Source organism: Polyergus mexicanus, unplaced genomic scaffold, assembly GCF_030449975.1.
Source record: "Polyergus mexicanus isolate NDT 795.1 unplaced genomic scaffold, iyPolMexi1.0 SCAF_14, whole genome shotgun sequence".
In the NCBI taxonomy this organism is placed as follows: domain Eukaryota; kingdom Metazoa; phylum Arthropoda; class Insecta; order Hymenoptera; family Formicidae; genus Polyergus; species Polyergus mexicanus.
Genome location: NW_027223334.1, coordinates 633718 through 656969, shown reverse-complemented (window position 1 = coordinate 656969; position 23252 = coordinate 633718). Strand labels below are relative to the sequence as shown.

At 34.8% G+C, this 23252-nt stretch overlaps 2 protein-coding genes across 2 annotated transcripts; both read right to left on the bottom strand.

Annotated features, from left to right (window-relative positions):
* Positions 1 to 9483: 9483 nt before the first annotated feature.
* LOC138939343 (dual specificity protein kinase pyk3) lies at positions 9484 to 11380 on the bottom strand. Its single transcript, XM_070307032.1, has one exon. The coding sequence runs from the start codon at positions 11042 to 11044 to the stop codon at positions 10400 to 10402; it is 645 nt and encodes a 214-aa protein (XP_070163133.1). The 5' UTR covers positions 11045 to 11380; the 3' UTR covers positions 9484 to 10399.
* Positions 11381 to 21720: 10340 nt separating this feature from the next.
* On the bottom strand, positions 21721 to 22868 carry LOC138939585 (neuropeptide-like 3). The gene is made up of 2 exons (XM_070307483.1): positions 22828 to 22868; positions 21721 to 22154 (listed from the first exon to the last, which is right to left on the bottom strand). The coding sequence occupies exons 1-2, from the start codon at positions 22837 to 22839 to the stop codon at positions 21927 to 21929; spliced, it is 240 nt and encodes a 79-aa protein (XP_070163584.1). The 5' UTR covers positions 22840 to 22868; the 3' UTR covers positions 21721 to 21926.
* Positions 22869 to 23252: the final 384 nt, after the last annotated feature.

Here is a 23252-nt window from a genome sequence, read left to right as displayed (position 1 = left end):
GTATATATATGTATTTACTGTAATATATTATTTAATTTATTATATTGATTTTTTATTTAACATATTTTGACAATAGGAAGGAGAAAGAGAGAGAGAGAGAGAAAATTGATAAAGAACATATATATTTAATAGTCCCATATATTCTCAATATTGATCATCATATATCTGCTAAAAATTATATTTACATTTTATCAGGGGAACATATTATATATATACATATTTTGGATATTTCTCTCTTCTAGAAATTTCCCTCCCCATACTTCAAAGTCCGTCTTTCTTCTTCTGCCTGTGAATCTGTCAGTGATATATTAGAAACTCACGATCACGTAATAATTTCTAGAGCGTTTATGCTTTATTCTGTATTACTCTGCAACATCTGCACATCTGTATCCCCCTTTGTTTGTTCGCCGTAAAAAAAAAAAAAGATATCGTCAAACGAATTATCGTAATTATCATAACATCGAAATAAATTACGACGTGTTGATTGCGCTAAAAAAGAAACGTATGTATAAACGATGACGATTGTGCCTATAATAAATGTTGTTACGTAATAATAATAATGTTATACACTTTTCGCATAGAAAGTCTATTTATGAACGGTATTTCCAATTGTTTCGCAAAAGCTTTCTATTATCGATCCAACATCGATCGTATATCTCTCTATATGTACGTCTAATATAATGTAAGGAGACCATGACATGACATCGATTATTATGCATTGCCGATTTATAATAATATATACGCGATGATAGTTATAAATTATATATATATATATATATATATATATATAAATATAATGTTACTATTAATATACAAATTATAGTGGAGACGATGAGGAGATGAAGATAATGATGTAATGTAACGTTACAGAAAGTAATATATTGTGATTCTACAACGTTACATCTCTTTCTATCCAATGTTTTGATATCGATTCCTTGTATTTATTAAAAGATGATGGGATCATAATTAAAACGCGTCGATAACAAAAGCACAGTATTACAAAACTGACAACAAATAATTATTACGTGGATATAGAATCCAAAAAGGTGAAAATAAATAAATATATTTTTTCCGTCCTAAATAAAAATATAAATACATATGAATTCAGATAAATATACATATATATGTATATAAGTTTCAGAATCAGTGAAAAATTGTACCATTATTCGTAAGATGTGAAATTATTATTAGCGAAAAAAATATCGAGATCCCGATAAGTTTCCGAGTTTTGCGCGTCTCAGGAATAAACTTACGCGCACAAAAATACTTTTAATTTAATATATTACGATTATTTCAATTAATTTAACGATACACGTATATATGAATGTTTCATTATATTTTATTTTGTTAATTTTCTCTCTCTTTTTTTTTTCCTCATGTATTCTTTTCTTCTCTCATTTGCTGATGTAGCATAAATGTCGCGCATACACGTAAATACCGGCGTGATCCGCGATTTTTTTTTGCTCCTTTTTGATTCATCGCTTGCTAATGAGACCTTTCATAACGAAGCGAGAAATTTAGTAACATACGCGTTTCAATCTCATTGTCAATCTCTATTTCGAGCGACACTTGGCAAAGTGTTTCTTCCCTTTCTGCACGTGTTATCACACAACACGTGTTAGCTAAAGGTGTGGAAAATTTTTGTCCCCCAAATATGTACCTTCGCAAAACATATTAGTCTCATAGATGAAATACGATTTTAATTTTTGAAAAAAAAAAAACCAATGATTTCAATGATAGCAAAATTCAATATAATAGCTACTTTGCCTTTTCCTTTTCTTGGGATTAATTATTTATTACAATAATTTTGCGAAATATTTCTGAAAAATTTTGGTACATAGAAAATTTACTTTCTTATAAATTACATTTATAATCAGAGTTTCTTTTTTTTTTTTACATTAAATTCTTTTTTCTCTAAATTATATCTTTTTAGCTGTAATTTCTAACTGTTTTTTAAATTAAAATCAAACATCGATTGTATATAAAATTTTCAGAAATTTCCATTACGCTGACACGTGCCTGTATTGAAGCCATACATATGTATTATCGATTTTCATTTAAGTCTTCGTCTTTTGTTTGTACGAATATATATCTCAAGTTCGCGATATGTAATATATTAGAGCACGACACGTGACGTTTTTCCCCACGCGTGGCAATTGGTCACGTTTTCTTTTAAAGTTCAGTCTTTTCTTGAAAATCAATCGGTGCAATTGCGTTAAATATCGCGTAAATATCATGTGCACCGGAGCGAGCAACTCATCAGTGTATATAAGATTTTCATCATCGAGGGAAGCGAGAGAGAGAGAGAGAGAGAGAGAGAGAGAGAGAGAGAGAGAAAGGGAGGGGAGGGAGAGGAAGTTATTGTAAAATCATAAAAAATCCATCTTATTAAAATTTAGAGAAAGAGAGAGAGAGCTCCTTTTATTTAATTTACTTCAAAGGTAATAAAATAATTTGCTAAAAATTAGATTGCAAAATGACTCACTATAATCTGAAATGGAAGAATCGAGAAACGATTATACACGATTATTCTCCATTATAGAGAGAAAATGACTTATGAAAAGTTTCAGGGCCCGGAAGAAGTTTGGTTTATCAGAAAATTTATTTGCGCATATATTTAAATATATTCTTCGTAAAAAGATTCGCGACCGTTTGTCTTCGATTGTATATTGTGCGTGTAAAAAAATTTTTTTTTGAAGATTCCTTTCATCTTTGATGTTATACAAAGATACTGATACATTTCTTTATACAAAAGAATTACATAACAATTGATGAATGAAAGATAGCACGAATAGAATGAATATCATTATTAATTGCATTTACATCGAAATATAACCGATGATTCCCCTTTATATACATATATATATATATATATATATATATATATATATATATATATATACATTAGAGATAAATTTCTTCCTTCCTGTTCACTTTTAAAAGAAATTTAATGACAATGTAATTACATAATTATTTTATGTTACATAATTATTTTATATCGTCAATTGTGAAACTTTAATGAATGAGTGTTGAATTTTATAGACGATGAATGATCGAGAGCAATTATTTAAAGGAAGAAGGACTTTTTCTGAATTATTTTTTAATTAATTTATTTTTTATATATAAATAAATAAATCTATCATCATGCAACGGAAAGCCCAATCAAATAGCCAGACCGTTGTACGTCGTTGATTTTAGAAAAAATGCACGTCTCTCGGACTATGTCGTGTTTTAAAGATTCAGAGAGTGAATCTAATCTATTCAATTCTCAACCCTATTAATCGTAATGAAGATCAAAAGGGAAAGACGGGTAAGACGGCATGTCGTTTGACATTTTGTCAAAGACTTAACGTGAGACGGTCACGCACGTTTCACACACATTTCATTCGCATACGCTCATTATTATGTATGTTCGCACCGAGTAAAGGAAAAGTTGTTAATTTGATTAAATTCGTCCAACTAATTATTTATTTCTTTGTATTTCCTTAATTGAAATATTTAAGTATTTAAATCAAATATATTACCTCATGTTAGATTTAATTATCTAATATGTCGTATTTGACTTAAGATATTAAAATATTTCAATTAAAGTAATAATAGTAATTAGTTGGACGAATTTAGTCAAGTTGACAATTTTTTTCCTCTCGGTGCATGAACGCGCGCAATCTGATCCGGCGACGTCCAAAATTTTTACCCGCATTCGGAATGCGACATGAGAAAGGTGAGGAGGAGGAGGAGGAGGAGGGGTGACTTTATGCATTTCCGAGGCGGATGCAGGAAAAATAGAGGGGGGGCAAGGGAGGGAAGAGGAGAGAGAAAAGAGGGATGTGATAGGGGTCGTCCAGTGTCATAGGTCGACCCAATTGCAGGTCAAAGTTCCAGTTTCCTGCCGAGCATACGTGGTACGAGAGAGAACTGATTCGTCACTATGACGACGTGACGTAACGATCGCGTCATCAACGGCAGGAAACCGGGGGGTCGACGAACCCTCCGGTTCAGTCAGCGTTTCGTTCTGGCCAGCCGGCTAGACTGGCTGACTGGATATTTCTGACCGCGGGGGGGGGGGGAGGGAGGGGAGGGGTGAATGAGGAGGACAATGTGGCGGATCCTCTCCTCTCCTCTTTCTCTCTCTCTCTCTCTCTCTCTCTCTCTCTCTCTCTTTCTCTCTCTCTCTCTCCATTGTAATCGACACGATCGATCTGAGCCCGGCGTCCTTGTCGTGACGTTGGCGAAACGTAATCATCGGTTCTATAGCACAGCTGCAGTCTAAGCTTTGCTTGTATCTTTTATTATATGCGGCCGGAATCCTAGGTTTATTTAACGTCAAATATCAGATAATTAATTATTAAAAATTCAACCAGAGATGTAGATATAAAACGCGATGATTTGTAGAATTTGCATAGTAAATTTCTTTTGTACAAAAAATTTCACGATTTCAGAAAATTTAAGCGATGATCTTTTCTATCTTTTCTTCCTTTTTTTTTTTTTTTTTAAAGAAGAATAAATGGTACAAAAAAAAAAGTTCGGGCAATCGAGAATTTTATCGCGCGAGATCACTAACTTTAAAAAAAAAAAAGTGTAACATGGACGAATCATCGCCGACAATATCCCCGGAATGAAGAGACGGCGGATCGACGCTGGGATACCTGACGCACCTACGTAACGAGGGACAAGATTCGGTATCGACCGCGATAAAGGGTCGAAGGCTACGGGGGATTATGCCCCTGATCGAGTTCGTTCCGCGATGGAATTGCCGTGGCGACCGAAACTGGGACGCGTTGTCAATGGCCTTCTCAATGACGCGAATGACGTCACTACGTCAACGGGAAAACTGGGCCAAAGACATAGCGTAGGGGAAAGAGGAAGCGAAGGATCGGACAATCCCCGACGTGGAGTCCGCGTCGGAAGCTGCATCTATTTCGAGGAAACCGTACGCGTTTCGCGCGATCGATGGACCTTCTATTCGAATGAAGCGATTCTAGTTATCCTGCGTGGATGACTACAATAGAGTACTTGATTATTCTTTTTCTTCTTTTTTTTCCGAAAAAAAATTGAACATTTTTGAAAACTTTGATAAGATATCAAAATTTAAACCGCGAAATTTGGATATTATAATTCAGATAGATTGATTATCATTATCAAAGTAAAAGCGAAGGTTTGATCATTTTATGTTTCCACAATATTAATAATAATACAATAATAATAATAGTGATTTTGAATTTGATGATAATATTTGACAACACGATCTCGTTTTATTGAATCTATCTGTAATCGCCCTGATGCGACAGAGAAAAAGATAAAGGAAGCTTATTATTATCTTAAGGTAAAATTCATCTCGAGATGGATAAAAAAAAATTTTTACGTTGACATTACGAGATATTAAAGGTAAAAATTATACGTATCCACCGGTATCCACACATAGGAAGGATGATAAAATTTAATTAAATACACATACAAATTAATATCTTAATTAATTTCGAATGACTTGGGATAAATGGAATGGGAAGACTTTTAATCTATGAAAAATGTTACTTATCCTTACAAAAAATACATGTGACAGTTATTCTTAAATGAGAAGGAAAGACAGACAATGGCGGAGAATGAACGAGGGAAAGAGACGCGAGTTAACGGGGGGGAATCATTGAATGAGCTATGTATATTTCATGACACTGCACCGTACACTGCAATTTACCTTGTCGAAGATTCGTGAATGGGGCTATACCGCGCACATCTGACGTCACACAGAGGTGCGAACCCCCTGTAACTAGGTCGGTCCTTGGTTCCGTCATGACCATGGATAAAAAAACATAACTGACATTGTAAATAATTGCATACTTTTTCTTAAAAGCAATTATTTTTTTTATACTAATTGATTTGTCTCATTATTCTGTACATAAAAGTATTACGGTAAGATTATCGAAAACTAAATATTTTACGAGATATTTTAATTTTTATATCAAAATTTGTCAGATTAAAATATAAAATAACTCGAAAAGTACTTAATGGAAAAACATTTAGTTATAGTGTTTTGGAAAGCTCTCGATATCAGCTACAAGAATACTAAATAAAAAATGGGGGTTTCCATTTAAGATTTTAAAGTTGACCTTCACATGACCTTCAAATGATTTTCCAAGGTCAAATCATTGTCACCATCTTATGGCCCCCTTGAAGCCACACACCCTTTTGTCTGAAACATTTTTCTCTTCCGGGCTTGGTTTTTGAGATATTCGACTGGATGGATTAAAATGGGCCACCCAGTATATATCCTTCGGAAAAGACAATCCCCTATTGAGAATATGAATGAAAGCGAAATGGTTCCAATTTAGCAATGCTCTTATACGAAATAATACTCGCGCTTTAATATTTTCCTAGAGCCTATGAGATTTCTTTATAGGAGTGTCGTAAAAGAATTGAAATATATGTATATATATATATATATATATATATATATATTAGCGGTGTAAAAATTGTAAGATTGAGTATTATATATGGCTCTTGAAGAATGAAAAGTTGTGAGACTTTTTCGTAAATTTAATTTAATAATTTTAATTGTGCGTATTATTTCCACTATTTTCAACCCTAATTTTCGATGATATTTAGCATTTCGATTTTTTTAACAATGATAATGATCATTTCTAATCGATATTGTCTTCGTTATAATTATCGGTGGAAAATTGAAGAAAGAAATTTTTCAATAGTATTTAGGAGAAATCCATTCACATCCACGTAAACATAATGCCATCGTATAAATATTATAAGATTTTTTTTTTCAATAATAAAGAAAAACAAGGATAGGTATAAAGCAAAACTGATGTGCGCGAGACATTTGAAAGATTTGACTCGTAATTTTTAAAGGCTATTTTGAGGAAAAAGTATTGTCCCACGAGCAGAGATAATATTACGCTGAATATAAATATATTACGAACATCCTTGAACTTCAAAATATTCAAGATTCTTATTAACGTATCCTTAATTATTTCGTCGCGAGATTTGACGGGATGGAGAGAAGAAGGACGATTTTAGAATGAAAAACGTTTATTTGAATCGTGAATTATGTCGACATAGACAAAACGATATACAATACAAAACATTCAGTCCTGAGTATAATTGATCTTTACTCTATCATTTTGTTAGCGACACTCTCTCGTACGGCGATCATTCTACATCATTGCGTCCATCGTTCTTACACATATTTGATATTTGTAACGACGATCCGATCTCGTGGCGGATATGGTTTTATCTTTCTTGACTCTCTCGCACATTCGCCAATTGATAACATTTAATCGTATAATCGCGTAGTGGAAAGCATCTACAAAAGGCACTAGAAATGAATCGCACAGACAAGTGGGAATTTTCACGGAGTTCTTTCCAATTCCGTCCTATTCTCTCTGTCTCTGTCTCTCTCTCTCTCTGTCTGTCTGTCTGTCTGTCTCTCTCTCTCTCTCTCTTTTCTCGCAAATGACGAATTTTTGTGAAAGTTATTTTTCAATTAATTTTTTTCTTTTTTGATACTGTTTTAAATCCCCCCCCTCTTTTTTTTTCTTTTTTTTTCAGATTAATCAGTATCCATCGGTCGTGGAAGATGTCCTCGACGCACACTCGTACGTTTCCTCTTTCGTAAACAGTAATAATTACACGTGAAACGCGATTACATCAGCCAATTAGTTATATCAATCGCATTTACGCATTAACGGTTTATCACGGAAAGAAATAATCGCGATTGATATTAATGAGGCATATTATGCCTTCGATTTATACATATATTTTTTGACAAATTTAAAAGGTGATAGACCCCAAATTATTTTCAGCTAGATTAAACTCGAAGTCGAAAAATCGAAGCCAGCTCGTTAATATCTTTAAAAGTTACGCATGCTTTTGGTAAACAACGTGTCAATGATCATACGTATCGCCTACGATTTTCCATGCAGGACACAGTGAGAGATACGTCCATCTTAATTTTTACACGACATATGAATGCACATATTCTCTACACAGATAATACTCTGATACCCGTTCTTTAATACTATACCATGCATAGTCGGGATAGGTGGAGACAAAAACGTTTTAAAAACGAGATATTTTTATGGCGCAAGAGTTGTTGTTGTTTATATATATATATATATATGAGACGATTCGCGTAGTTATTGTATGAGATGCTAAGGGCAGTTTTTTTCTTATTTCTGGTCTAAAATAATGTTTCGAGACACACACGAATCTCATCTTTATAAAGTATTCAATTACTCAATACTTTCGCTCTCTCGATTAGAAATTTTATTTTAAGCGGAGTTTTATGTATTGTTAGTAAAAAATGTAATATGGAATAAATTATTTTTAGACCAGCAAAAGGAAAAATCTGTTTTAGAAATCCTTTAACAGGTCTCTATCCTTAAAACATTCGCGCGCGAATTATATTTATTCTAAATTTCTTTGATATCAGAGAGATTTATTTATGACGTATACGCGTTCATGTAATTGACTTCTATCTCGCGACTAATCGCGTCTCTTGGTGCCGATAAAAATATAATAACGTCTCGTCGCGTATCGATGGATAAAGGAAACGGGCACTACAAATCGAGGAGTAATCATCTCGAGCCTCGGATGTACATGTAGCTCTCTCGTCGCAATATTTAATTAAAGCCTTAGAGACCCGTTAGAATGCACCTGAGAGTCGTATCTTGTCGCGTATCAAATAATTGAACATCTTTTTGCGATATTTTTCTTAATAATATTATCATCATCATTATCGTCGTCATCATTATTATTATTATTATTATTAAATTGTACTTTCTCACATTTTTCGTCATCCGTCTCAAAACAATTTCCGAGTAAACTAGCGAAAGTTGCAATAGATAAATAGCATAAGATTAGTGAAGTCCTATATATAGTTTTGCTAATGAATGACGAATTAGTATTAGGTGTACAACTTTGCTTCCGCCGTTTTCCTATAGATGGCTTTAGCCGGTAAGTAGTGGTCGAAATAAATAGATCATAGACGTCACGCGATAAACTTGGGCATCCGTCAACATAAGTAGAAACATTAGTCGATTTGTGTCTTCGTCATAAAGTTATTCTCGATCGAAAATGTCAGTTTACGAGCCAAATTCTCGTCATTTGCGGGAGGTTTTAATTTTCTGCTTCAATATGAAGAAATCTGCGGCTGAGGCTCATCGAATGCTCTCAAATACTTATGGCGAAGCCGCTATTAGTGAAAGAACGTGTCGCGAGTGGTTTCAACGCTTCAAGAACGGTGATTTTCACGTCGAAGACCGACATAGCGGTGGAAGAGAGAAGGTTTTCGAAGATGCAGAATTGGAGGCATTACTTAATGAAGACTCGAGTCAAAGTCAAAAAGAATTGGCACGATCATTGGGAGTGACTTAACAAGCAATAACGAGTTTTTTACAATAAAGCCTCGAATTTTGGGAAAAAAAACGGCGGAAGCAAAGTTGTACACCTAATATCTATGTTATTAAATCTATCAGTCTGCATGTTCGTATACGTTAAATATTCTCCATACTCTCAATCAGAGAACCTTAAACCGAGAAAGGTATCATTAGGTAAAATGTTACTGTAATTATACGTGAGATAATGAAAAGTATCTTGGCTTTAAACATCCTACGACATTTGATACAGCCAATATTTTGATAAAAAGATGTTGCAGAGTATTAAAAAAATGTCGCGCGAATGATACTCGATACATGGAGATTTCTTTGGTTTTTTTCTTTTTCCGTGATCCTTCAATCCCAAAGAAACAATTTGGACGACAATAAGCAGAACTAGATGTTTATATAGTTTCCTTTATACGCGTAATTATTTCGTTATTCGATAATAACTTTACACCCTTCGTATCGAGAACCATTTGCGTTTAATGTACGATCGTATATTTATTTAATTCCCTCGAATTTGACGTGCTCCTTTTTTCGCTCCTTTCTCATCTTCTATCCTCAACGACCGACCGATCCGAGCGAGTCGGCATTACGCCCGAGTTATACTACTCGAGAACGAAAGCAGATTGGAGGGATTATCTCGCGCGAATCGTTGATCGATTCTTAAAACGAATGACGAGTTAGAGAAGGGACGTGAATTTTCACGAAGAGTCCGGAATGATCCGCGATGATCCGGCGCGTTGCGTACGAAAATTCGTAAAAACTATCGGCGAGAAGTTGACGCAACGAAGAGATATGTCATCGCGAATAGCGACGATCGAAACATGAGAATCGATCGCGCATATTATCCTTAACATATCGTTCCTCCCTTCCCTCTCCCTCGAGCCCTCCTCCCTCCTGCCTCTTCCCCTGGCGGAGTGTCTTGGTCCTACGGTGCGATATCTTTCCTAATTCGCCTCCATCTATCGATAAAGATCGATCAAATCCTGGCAGGAGCGACTCTTTATCGTCTGTCATTGAGGACCCGAGTTTCGGGGGACCCTCTGGGTCGGCAGACCGGACAATCCACGGACGTACATGTAGGATACCGGACTTCGCAGGATTCTCTTGGGGCTCTTCTTGGCGTGCTTCTTCTCCTTGTTATTCTTCCATTTGGACGAGGTGAGTTTGAGACTCTGAAACGCCTGGCGCAGAGTCTCCGTGGTGAAAGGCCTCTTGAGAGAATCGCTGTCGCTGCTGCTGTGAGCGTCCGAGGGGGTGGACGAGTAGGACGAGGGTGAAACACCGCCGTGGGATAGATTCTTGACGTTCTCCGGGCTCAAGGTGCGTTTCGACGATCTCTGCAAGCTGCTACCGAAGCGATCCTGGGATCGCGCCGATCGTTCCCGCAGTCGCTCCAAGTAGAAGTGCGTTCTCGGAGATCGGCTGGACCTGCACAGGCGTTCGCCGCTGCCGTGATGCGATAGGCGTTTGCTGCTTCCGGTGCTGCTGCCGCTGCTGCAGCCGCTGTCGGTGCTGCACTCGTCGTCGCCGATCTCGCCCGCGGGCGTTCTACCTCGATGATGGTGGTGATGATGATAATGATGCCGATGATGATGCTGCGATCGATGATCGCTTAGATCGGTCAGTTGCGTAGAGTCCTCCATGTCGCTGGACATTTGTCCCGTCACTTAGAATCACACGCGGAAGCGTGATGAGATTTCGCGCAATCCGAAAGAATAAATCGGATTTCGTATATTATTGTAGCGTGTTATCCTCCAGTCCAATCGTGATTTCGCAAACAACCGGGGAAACACTTTTGTTACGCGCGACAAAAAAACTTCACTCCAACTTATTCGCTATATTTATCTTTCGTATTTGTTTGATCGTTCGCTTGATCGCTCCGGATCCCTTCTTCCTCGGTAAGACAATGTTTACCTCGAAATTGCGAGATCAAACTGAATCCGACACGTCCTATGCGCGATCTTTTATACCGTCGTAGGTGAACGCGGGAACGTGCGCATGCCCCGGCATCCACGTGAGAGTGCGCGTGACGCTGAGGATGCCGAGAGAGTATCGGAAACTGGGGTTGCACCTGCACTGCAACAATCGAGACCGATGCTCCGCCACCACGAGACTTCGATTCAAGGAACTCGCGTTAATAATACTAGAAGGACATAATAACGATCAACGTGATCCGTATAATCCGGGTCACGTTAAGATATCCATCCTTGCACGATGACAATTAAATTTATATAATGTAATCGGGCGAAATTGTGTATTCTTAGCGAGTTTGCTTGAAATGTATATGACAATATTTTAATAATTTGAAATATATATAAAGATATTTTGATAAAAATCCTTTTGATTCTTTCAAAAATTTATAATACGTAAAGTGTCTATTAATAAATTAATAAAAAAAATTGTCATACAAGAAAACCATTAATTTTAAGATAAAATATACAGTGTTATTTTTAATTATTATATTATGTTTAAACTGAATCGTTATTATAAAAGATCGGATTATCTGAAATTATGCGGGGAATCATATTTATCGCTGTTATCTTTCTATTTTCCAGTAATAATGTAATACGTCTAATCTGTATATGTATGTGTGTGTGTGTGTGTGTGTGTGTGTGTGTGTAGAATTTAGAAAAAAAAATTGTATATATTCATATGTATATAATATTATATTTATTATTTATTAAATGAATAAATTTTTTCGTTTCCGAGTTTGATCAACCGTCGATGAGTTCAATCTTTTGATGGTATTACCTATCACTTGTTTATAATTATACCGCGTATGATCGCGTGGTTTTTGACATTTTATCTCGCGAGATTCCAATTATATGCCGAATTATAAATCGATACATTTGATAAAATAACGATCCATAACCGATATCCAGAAATATGATTTTAATTTGGTACTCTTGGGATGCTGTTTTTTTTTCTCTCCCTGCCTCTCTCTCTCTCTCTCTTTCCGTTCACCGTATAGATTTTGGAAAGTAGTTATGCCACGGTCATTGAACTTATCCTACCGATCGATATCAAAGGGTGGATGTACCTGCGAGAGAGACTGTATTTTAGAGAATCAATACGTGCAGTGCCAATTATTAAGCAGCCAAAAGCATTTGCATCGTCAGCACCAAAGGAATCGCCGGGAGATATTGGTCCTGATTAATTATGTGTTATTCTGATTCGCATACGCAATTTATGACTACGATGATCATAGTTTTCAATTCTCGTAATAGATGACCGTTTGATAAAAAATTGATAGATAATTTAACGTTTCTTTCCTCAAATATCTAAAAATAATTTTTCTATTATATACAAAACTAACAATAAGATATATATATAAAATATTCCGCATACCTACAAATTAATTAATTGTAAAAATTATGTGTAGAAATAAATGTGTCGCGAATTAAATTTTACGTTTTATGACGTATAGAAATTACAATTTTACCAAGAATGACTTTACATCTTTATTCTCTTGATGCGCTGAAGTTTTTTAACCGAGATGCGCCGAATTGCACATGCATATAATTAGCCGAGAGTTTCGATCTAAACCCAATCTATTTGTGTCGTCGAGATTTCTGAAATTACACGTGCTGAAATCGGGACAAACGGACGATTTTATAATCTAAATGATGACGTCTCTACAATAGGAAGATAATCGCAAAGTATAATAATAGTCGACGATATTGATGAGCTCGATATCTAATCAGAATCAGCTGATATTCTGACACGTTGAATTAATTTAATTCACATGAAACGTACGGGGAGTATACATATATGTATGTATTTGTGTAACAATTAGAAAACCAAAATTTTTCTTTTCACTGTTGCTATTTCTTTTGCGCGAAATTAATAACGCGTTAAAGAATGCCCGTCTCTATTGTTGTTACTGCTATATTAACTTTGTTAATTATACAATATTATAAAATATGGTTATAGTAAAAGGGAACAGACGGGAAGACGCTCAGATACTTGCAATTAATTAAAAATTGTTCCGCTTATCGCAAAATAAATACTCCTTTCTCATTTAATTTAAATTTATATATAAAAAGTACACTTTTGTAAAAAAAAAAAAAAAAAAAACTGTTTTGCTTTTTAATACGACGAAAATCATTTAAAATTGCAGTCATCGATCTTAGAATAATATAGACAGCGGCAAGGGGAAGGTGAGATTAGCGGTAAGGGTTGAGTACAGATACTTCGATCCATTCAATTTGATACTCGGTATAATTTGGCTCATAGCTATTTGTTTTTCCATATATGAAGGTGCTTGTCATAATTTGACAGTTACACACACATATTGCAAAAGACAAATAGCTGTGAGCCGAATAAAAATCAAATGGGCCGAAATGTCCTTTTGTTTATATATATATATTTGTTGATGATGTAACATTGAAATATTAAGGGAAATATTTAAAAAATTATCTCAAGGACAGATGGGAAATTTATCTGGAAAACCTGAGAAGACTGATCGTTACCGAGTTACGTGATCTTTGAAGGATGTAATCTATAGAGCACGTGATAACGTGATCTTAAATTTATAGATTTTAATTCTTCTTACGTTCTTATTCTTCCGATAAAGCTCGCTCGTGCAAATTGCGAAAGCATTATTCATCATGTATCGCGTTATAAAATCACAGGAAGAGAAGTGCTTATATAAAATATATTAAATTCGAAAGAAAAAAAAATTTATTATGAATTTATATTGTTATAAGTATCCAGATAAAATTGTTCCTAATTCTATATTCACAAGTTCCATTTCAAAATTTAGCTCGAATTAACGCTAATGGAATAAGACAAAATTAATGAGAACATTGAGAGAGCTTTTTTGCGAGTACACGTCACGTTTTGATCTCACTATTAGATGTACAACTTTGCTTTCGCCGTTTTTTTTTCCGAAATTCGAGGCTTTATTGTAAAAAACTGGTTATACATTTATGATTCAAAGTATTGTCCACTCCCAATGATCGTGCCAATTCTTTTTGACTTTGACTCGAGTCTTCATTAAGTAATGCCTCCAATTCTGCATCTTCGAAAACCTTCTCTCTTCCACCGCTATGCCGCGCTTCGACGTGAAAATCACCGTTCTTGAAGCGTTGAAACCACTCACGACACGCTTTTTCACTAATAGCGGCTTCGCCATAAGTATTTGAGAGCATTCGATGAGCCTCAGCCGCAGATTTCTTCATATTGAAGCAGAAAATTAAAACCTCCCGCAAATGACGAGAATTTGGCTCGTAAACTGACATTTTCAATCGAGAATAACTTTATGACGCAGACACAAATCGACTAATGTTTCTATGGGGTTATGTTGACAGATGCCCAAGTTTATCGCATGACGTCTATGATCTATTTATTTCGACCACTACTTACCGGCTAAAGCCATCTATAGGAAAACGGCGGAAGCAAAGTTGTACACCTAATATATTTTTATCTGTTTGGGTGAAGCCGATGGCGCACTATTTATTTCGAGATAATTCGATTTAATTTAATCGAGATTAATAGAATTAAGCCTGTTTTCTAATTTTTATTATTCAGAAAATTTTATGCATAGATATTCTATTTGCGATCTTTCTTTATGCGTTTGTTAAAATGCAAATGAAACTCCCGATGCGCTATTTACGAAGTTTAGCACGCAGTATAACTAATTTTTATACCTTGGATTTTTTCAGTTAAATCATTAATTAGAAATAATAATTATAACATTATAAAATTTCGTCTCTTGCGTTATAAATTGTTTATAGCTAATATATTTTTTTTAAGCTTATTATTCTATAAAAAAAAAATGACCTGATAAATAGATTGAAGACGCGAATTTAGAATTAATTTGAACACTCTAATATTTTTAATGTTGCTTTGTCTTTTCCATAATTCTGTATAAAATCAAAAAATTTTATCCGTAAGTTTCTTTCAATTATATTTTTATTTTACGATCTCTCTTTAGAGTCCTATTCTTTTTTAAAGTCACAGGTACGTCTTCACTGTAGAGTTAATTAATCAATCCGTTAAAAAGATTTTTTCGCCATGAGATAATCGTATCGAGGGATACTTATTTCGCATTGTTTTTTTCTAATCGCGCGAAACAGAACGTGTGCGTAAGAACCAGGATGATATGGGCCCGGATAATTGACATAATCCGGTTATGTATAAACTCATCTCGTATTGTATCAAAGATTAGTATTATCATCGACGGTTTGCATAACTGCACGAAGATCAGAATGGTAAGAAATTAAGCCGGTTATGCAATACGGTAGAACAGCGCCCACGCGAATAATGCATCCAAATAAACAAATAGCTTATACAAAGCTTAAATGTCATTTTTTCTTAAACCGTTACATAAAAGAGGTATTTGATAATTATTTAAAAGTTTTAACAGAAATAGATAAATATTGAATGTTTAATTTAGATTGTATCAATGAGAAATGTTAACGTGAATTAGATAAAATCAGAGACTTATTTCGTTAACCTCTCGACGCATCGATATCCTATACGTATCATCATATACATATAATCTCGTATTTTTATTATTTATCATTGACTTTTATTGCTGTCGTTTGCGCGTATAATATAATTTAATCTGCACAAAATAGTGTTATTTTTTTATATTATTGAAATTAAGAATTTATAAAAATATTTTAACCCCCAAAAAGTTGTACAAATATAATGATATACGTCGTACAAAAATAATGATATGAAAAAATTGCGCCAATTGAGAATAAAAAAATTACACAAATATTTTCACCGAAAACAGTTTTACGAAATACCCGTTTTTTAATTTCTTACAAAAATAATGATGTTGAGAGGTTGCGTTAACTAAATAAAAATTTATGCTACACGCACCCATCGATGAAAAATATAATTCGCGATTTATTACACGTATATGTATAAAATACTTTCACTCGCGATAATGTGTGGTTGAATTATAGAATAATAATCTAAATTCGCGACTGTTACGACGCAACAGATGGACGCATAACATGATATAAATATCAATTTAATCCGCAATTCTTCTAATTCGAGGGTTTAGGAACGGCACTGTGAAGTTACATATGACACGTGTTTATATTCCGGGAATTGTATTCCGGGCATATCGCTTGCATAATTACACATGTAACGTGTATCGGATTAATTTAAATAATAATATAACACACATATAATAACATAATCTAAGTATAACGGAATGGATACACTTTCGCATTCAGAATTATAAAAATGATGCGCAAAGTCATGGATTGATTTTTTGCAATTAATTTACGTGACTTTACACGTTATTAAAGGGATAGTATTCCCTTTCACTTTCTTATAGAAATGTGTTTAAGATAACAACGTAGACTACATAATAATGCTTTTTCTAAATTTTATGATTACGTGTAATGAGGCGTATAATTAATCGAAATTTTTCACATTTTTGTAACTTATACAGAACATCTGTAACTGTATTCTTTGCAAAATTCATCTATTTGCAGACGCATCTCCGCCGATAGTTCTTTTTCGATCATTAAATTTCATCTGTGTGCAACTGTTATTTGGGATAATGAAGTGAGGCTTTATCGTTAATTGGATATTCGGATCGTCGCTTTATCATAAAACCCGATTATTAAAACATTACGTAACGGCTCAGTTTCCTTCCGTATTATATACATTTGCTTTAGCCTTGTTATACGATATATCATTATTAACGTAGAAAATAAAAAAATTTCCAACAACTAGATTTGTCATAAATTAACGTCTCTTCTCGCATATTCAACATATCAGCCGTAACGTACGTGAGAGAGAAATAAGTTTGAATAAAATAAATAATTCATAATTTATTTAAAATTAACTTTTACACGTGGCATAACATCTAAATTAAATTTTACACAAATACAGAGTTTATATGTTTTATATATATATAGTCCTAATCCCTACTTTGCTGGCTAACCCAGCGGAAATTCGCGATTATCGAAATTTTGGGGGAGAAATTTATCCTCACCGCGTGCCCTATTCGCGTGTCCTATTCGCGTGCCCTAATAAAATGCCCCGCGTGTTGCTTCCGTTGGGCCAGTTGGATCTACCTTTCGTTGATCCTGGCCATATTTATTCTGGCTACATTTAATCAGAGATGCAACTCTTCGACCTCTATCAAAGAATGAGAAATGAAGGAGAAAAATTCCTTCCGTTGCCGGCTACGAACGTAATTTTACGCTCGTTTATGATCGTGAGACATTACAATCGTTTGTCATGCATCGTTTTAATATAACTTTACTTTAATTAATATAATGGCAAATTATCAATCAAAATTAATTGTTTGAATTCTTATATAATACAATAATATAATATTATTTATAATATAATATATAATTTATATTAAAATAAAATTAATAAAACATTTCTATTTTATATATTTTAATACATTAGTAATTTAGCTTTACATCAATTAAAGCAAAACTAATTAATATGATAATATAGATGAATGGGCTATGAAAAATTAGGATAAAATCGGCGCGATAAAGAAAATAAGTTTTTACTATTTTATACAATTAAAGAAATTAATAGCGCTTCAACCCAAACAAATAAAATTTATCAATTGAAACAAATATTTTATATTCTTTGCAAATTTTTATTTTTATTTATATCTTAAATTATAATATATATTAAATTGTGTAATATATTTAAATTGAAAAAAAAAAAAAAAAATCTATTGAAAGTTATTTTGTTTAATCTATTCTAGCCCATTCATTTTGAGGCAACGGATCTATCTACAAACTACAATTTACATCTGCATCTGCAATCTACAAATCTACGAATCCGTTACGTCAAAATAAAATTAAGTTCATCACTCACCGGCACTGATACGCAACAGCGGAGTTGTTGGTCTTGAGGCTGCGTTGTCTGTAACATAGAAATATAAAGTTTATATTATAACAGCGTCCAAAATAAATATAATTAATATTTCGTGCGAAATATTTTATATCCGATGTGTACAATACTAAGAATTCCCTTCTATATAAATATGGAATCGTTTTATAAATTATAAAAAGACTTTTTCTATAGAAACTTTTATATAGGATTTATTATGTAAAAGTCTTTCTTTTTAATTTTCTCTTGTTTAATTTATTCAAATAAAAAGACCGAATTAACGCGCGTACGCAATTTTTAACAAACAATAAATACTCACCCTAGGGTTGCTCCGCCGATGCAGGATGCCTCTCCTAGGCCTCCTCCTCCTCCTCCTCCTCCTCCTCCTCCTCCTCCTCTTCCTCTCAGGTTGATTCACACGCGCGATACTTTGACACTCCCGAACTTTCCAACTTCGACACGATCGAATCCCGCTTCACGTTGGAGGAAATCATACTTGGAGTCGACAAGTCGGGAATTCGCCGATTACTTCGAGCAAAGATTAAACGGAAGCGGAAGAAGACGAAATCGACGCGAATGGGATTCGCTCGACTCTTGGTCCGTGCCTGCTCCCATCAAGGGCTCGAACTTCATTAGGAACCACCAAGTCTTTATCATACAGACTGAGGGTTTATCGTATATGGCTGAGAGACGGGTCGAGAATGAAGATACCCACCTCCTAGATGCTAACAATCTAGATCATTTCGAAAGCGGGAAATCAACATCCCTAGCGAGCGAAAATCGAACCTAATTAATACAGCCAATTCCTCCAATGCCAAACGTGTTAGTATTGCTACAATGTGCTGTTGGACGGTACAAGAGAAGGGATCCATTAACGACGATCCCAAAACAATCGACCCAACTTTAACCGATTCGGGCCGAACCGTTCGTCGGAGCGGAACCGTGCCCTCGACAACCGATTCTCGAACCAAAGTTCAAGATTAATCGCGCGAACGTGCATCTATACTATACACGAACCGCCTGCATTAATATATTAAATTTATTAATACATAAATATTTATATAATATATAATATTAATATAGTATTAATATTAACTGATATTAATATAAAATTAATTATATTAATAGGTATTAATATATTAAAGATTGCAATGCTGAGAGACATCCCATTTAGCCGGCAACGAAGTATGATTCTCGATGACAATCGTGAAAACGGGATAAAAGTCCAACGCGAAGACGCGACAACGCGACGCACTAATGTGCGTTCAACGCACAAATGCACGTGCCACATATGAGCCACATGTGCGACTCGTGGCAATGCTGTCTTTGACACGCGACGCGGAAAACGCGAAGAAAGCCGTCCGCGGCACGATGAACGGCACCGACGACGCACTGTTACTTCATTGCTCGAGTATCGCCGCGCGAATGATGACACGAAGGAGAGAGGAATTAGATTATCTCGCCCCATTTACAGTTCTATTCTTTGTATGAATAATAACAAGACCGTGATACATAAACAAAGTTTACGGCGCGTCAATATTTACGCCGCCAAGGCCGAATATCATGTTAGGCATTGTCCTAATTCGCTGCCAAAATGTTTTATTATAAAATATATATATATGTATATATATATATATATATATATACGAAATATTAAATTATATAAGTATTTTAAATTATAAATCAATTATTTATTGAACGATTAATGTATCACGAAAAATTTATCGTTATGTTAATTATTCAATTTTACGATTCCATCGTTTTACAGCACGTTCTTAATCAAAATTATATCTAAATCGTCGAAAAGTCAAATGATATAGCAACGTCGACAAAATATATTTCACATTATGGATTGTTAAAGAAATAATTATTCTGTATAAAGATCGCAACGAAACGATAATTTATAATTTGCTTTTTCATTACTTTAATTCTTATTTGATTAAATGAATAAATTACAAAATATATGATTCGAAATCCATTATCGATATATATATATATATATATTAAATTTTATATATATATATTATATATTTTAAATTAATTTTAAATATTTCAAAGGTAAATTTTTTTCGCAAATCCCTTTTATTTTTTAAAGTTCTGGATAGCGTCTCACGAGATATAAAAGTAACTCTTAATCTGCTTAAGCTGCAATATCGCGCGATTTTTTAATCATTTTTATTTATTATTATTTATAAAAACTAAATGGAGGATTTTATAATATTTTATATATATAACACACACACACACACACATACACATATATAATATTCTAATAATTTGCTGTGAGGAGCTCTCATTAGAGATATTCACTTTTAAAAAGGTGTGTTAAATCGATACTCGCAAGTCACTTTAATATTTATTTTCGTATACCTTTAATTTACTGAGACAATAGGAAAGGATATCGAGACTTTTTTTCTTCACTTTATTGCAAAATTGCCTCCCGATAATATATTTTTATTCCATTCTATATTTAATTTGTATTATTTTATATCTAATTAATCTTCCTTATAATTATTGTAAAATCTCTCTCTCTCTCTCTCTCTCTCTCTCTCTCTCTCTCTCTCTCTCCGTTCTTGCGATGATCTAAAATTTCTTTGCGATTTTGAAAATTTTATTTCCTACACGAGAGAGTAGGTCGCAGATTTCGATCGATTTCAGAGAAATCGGTTGCGCGAAATTATACGAAACGCATGATTACGAATCCGCAACGTGTGTCCTGTTACGTGAACGAGATTTCGACGCATCTCGTTGCGCATCCTTGATCGATTTCTATCACATTAGCATGCACGAAAACGATAAGAGGCAATTTAAATAGAAAAATAATATATTTCGTTTTTTTTCTTCTTCTTTTTTCTTTAACTACACCCCCTATACCCAAGTTACAACATGAACGACGCGGTAAAAAAAAAAAATTTCTTTTATCGCAATTTATTAACTTATCGTTGCGTTTATGTCATTTTATATACTCGACGTAGTATTCTGTAAAATATATAGAATATACTTGATGATTTCACTCTGGTCTTTCTGACTCCGTTCCACGCACAGGACTAGAAATAATACGTTGACGTAACGTGCACGTGTAACATTATGTGTCTGCTTCCACACCGTCGATAAAATTCTTTCAAGATACAAGCGCGCGCGTATGTTGATTGTATGTTCACATTGTATATATATATTCATCCTACATATTTCTGGTGTCGTATTGAATGAAATAGTTGAACGAAAGAGTAACGTAACGCGCGTCGAATCTCGCGGATGAAACGAAAATATTTCATTCAATTTTATAAAGAAATTCTGCGTCTAAAATCCTCTGTATACGCAGACTTAAAAATTTCTTTTCATATCAAACCGAGTCGAACGGATTCGAATATTGAGAACGCGAAACGGAAATGTCCCAATCTACTTTGTCTAAATAAGCGGAAGGGGATGGGATATGATCGAGTGAGAAAGAAAAAAAAAGACAAACGCATAGAATTTGCTTTGAAGCGACTTTATTGATTCTTGGATGCAAAATTATTCAAACGGGGGAGATGAAGAGAAAATGGGAAGATGGTGAATCGCGGGATTCACGATTTTTCCAAGAGATTTGGCGGGCGATTCTTAATTTTCATTAATTCGGTTGTGAAATATCCGTAAAGATCAGTCCTTGGTCTCTGCGATGCCTGGTCCTCCGACGCATACCTCCGATTAGGCTACGCACAGCTTTTACAAAGCGTATGGCAAGGCCGCGTAGCTCTTATACCCGTACGGCAAGGCCGGGATCGCCGAATACGCGCTGTATGACGGTACGCTGTAAGCGCTATAAGCCAACGGTGCGGAAAGAAGGGGAGCGTTGTAAGATGTCACAAGAGGGCTGATGACAGCTCCGGGTGCTGGCGCGGGTGCGGGTGCGGGTGCAGCCGCAGCGAATGCCAGGAAGGCGACTAAGCACAACTGCAAACAATAACATCTCGATGTAATATCAACGCTATTAACGGTGATGATAGTGGGAATTTTTTAAGTTCTTGCTTCTGTGCGATATTAAATATTAATATTCTTTGTTTTATAGGAGATATGTATAGATACGCATAGATATAAATCTGTCTGTAAAATATTTGAAATTTAATATTTAGTATATATTCAACTCATCGAAATTTTATGAGATCTATTTTGGATTTTGTATATTTACACCCTTCTCTCGGGTGTATATAAATAATTGCGACGAAAAATTTGTAAAGAATCCTTTAAAGAAATTTATGACATCTCGCGAATATATATTTTTACGAGAATCACACGAATGTACGAAGCGAGAATTATTGACATTTCTTGTTGTATGAATAAAAATTTCGAACATGCAAAATCCTAAGCGAGAGTGAAAATGATGATTTCCATGAGATCACTCTCGCATTTTCTAATCTCTATCGCTTGATTAAAAAATATATTCTATTAAACAACGCGACACGATTATAAATAGGGATTCGGATAAACGTATCATCGAAAAACAGATCAGCCCAGAACATGTACCCGATATTCCCGACAATATTCATGTCGACAAAGACAGACACTGACTGAGGATGGCGACCCCCCTCTGATCTCGATAAAATAAAAAAAATCTCAATCGACTTACCAGCTTGAACATCTTGGAGCTCGTGTATCTGTCTAGTTTGCGGTCAGAGAGTACGATAATATTCCAAAATACGATGTACCGGCTCTTATATAGGAGTAAGGAATCCCTGGCGGATGTACCGCGAATCTCCAACCTCCCTTCTCCGGTCCCTCTTTCGCACCTTCTTAGAGCACCTTCGGAGAGGGCGTCGCCTTGTCTCGAGCGGAAAACGAACGTGCGCGTTCTTAGGTCACGATTTCTTCTCTTTTTCCCATGCTTCTTTCTTCATGCGCCGACCAATGGAGCTTTGTTGCGCGACCGTGCGTTAACCAGGGTAGGGGAGGACGTGATGATGCTTCAAGGTTGCTCGCATGATGGCCAGGCGTGGTCGGACTCTACTCTCCCTTTTCCGTCTCGAGTATACGCATTGCAAAAGTTTCTCGACA

Excerpts from the sequence above, each read along its gene's own strand:
- LOC138939343 (XM_070307032.1), bottom strand. The coding sequence starts at position 11,044 with ATGTCCAGCGACATGGAGGACTCTACGCAACTGACCGATCTAAGCGAT.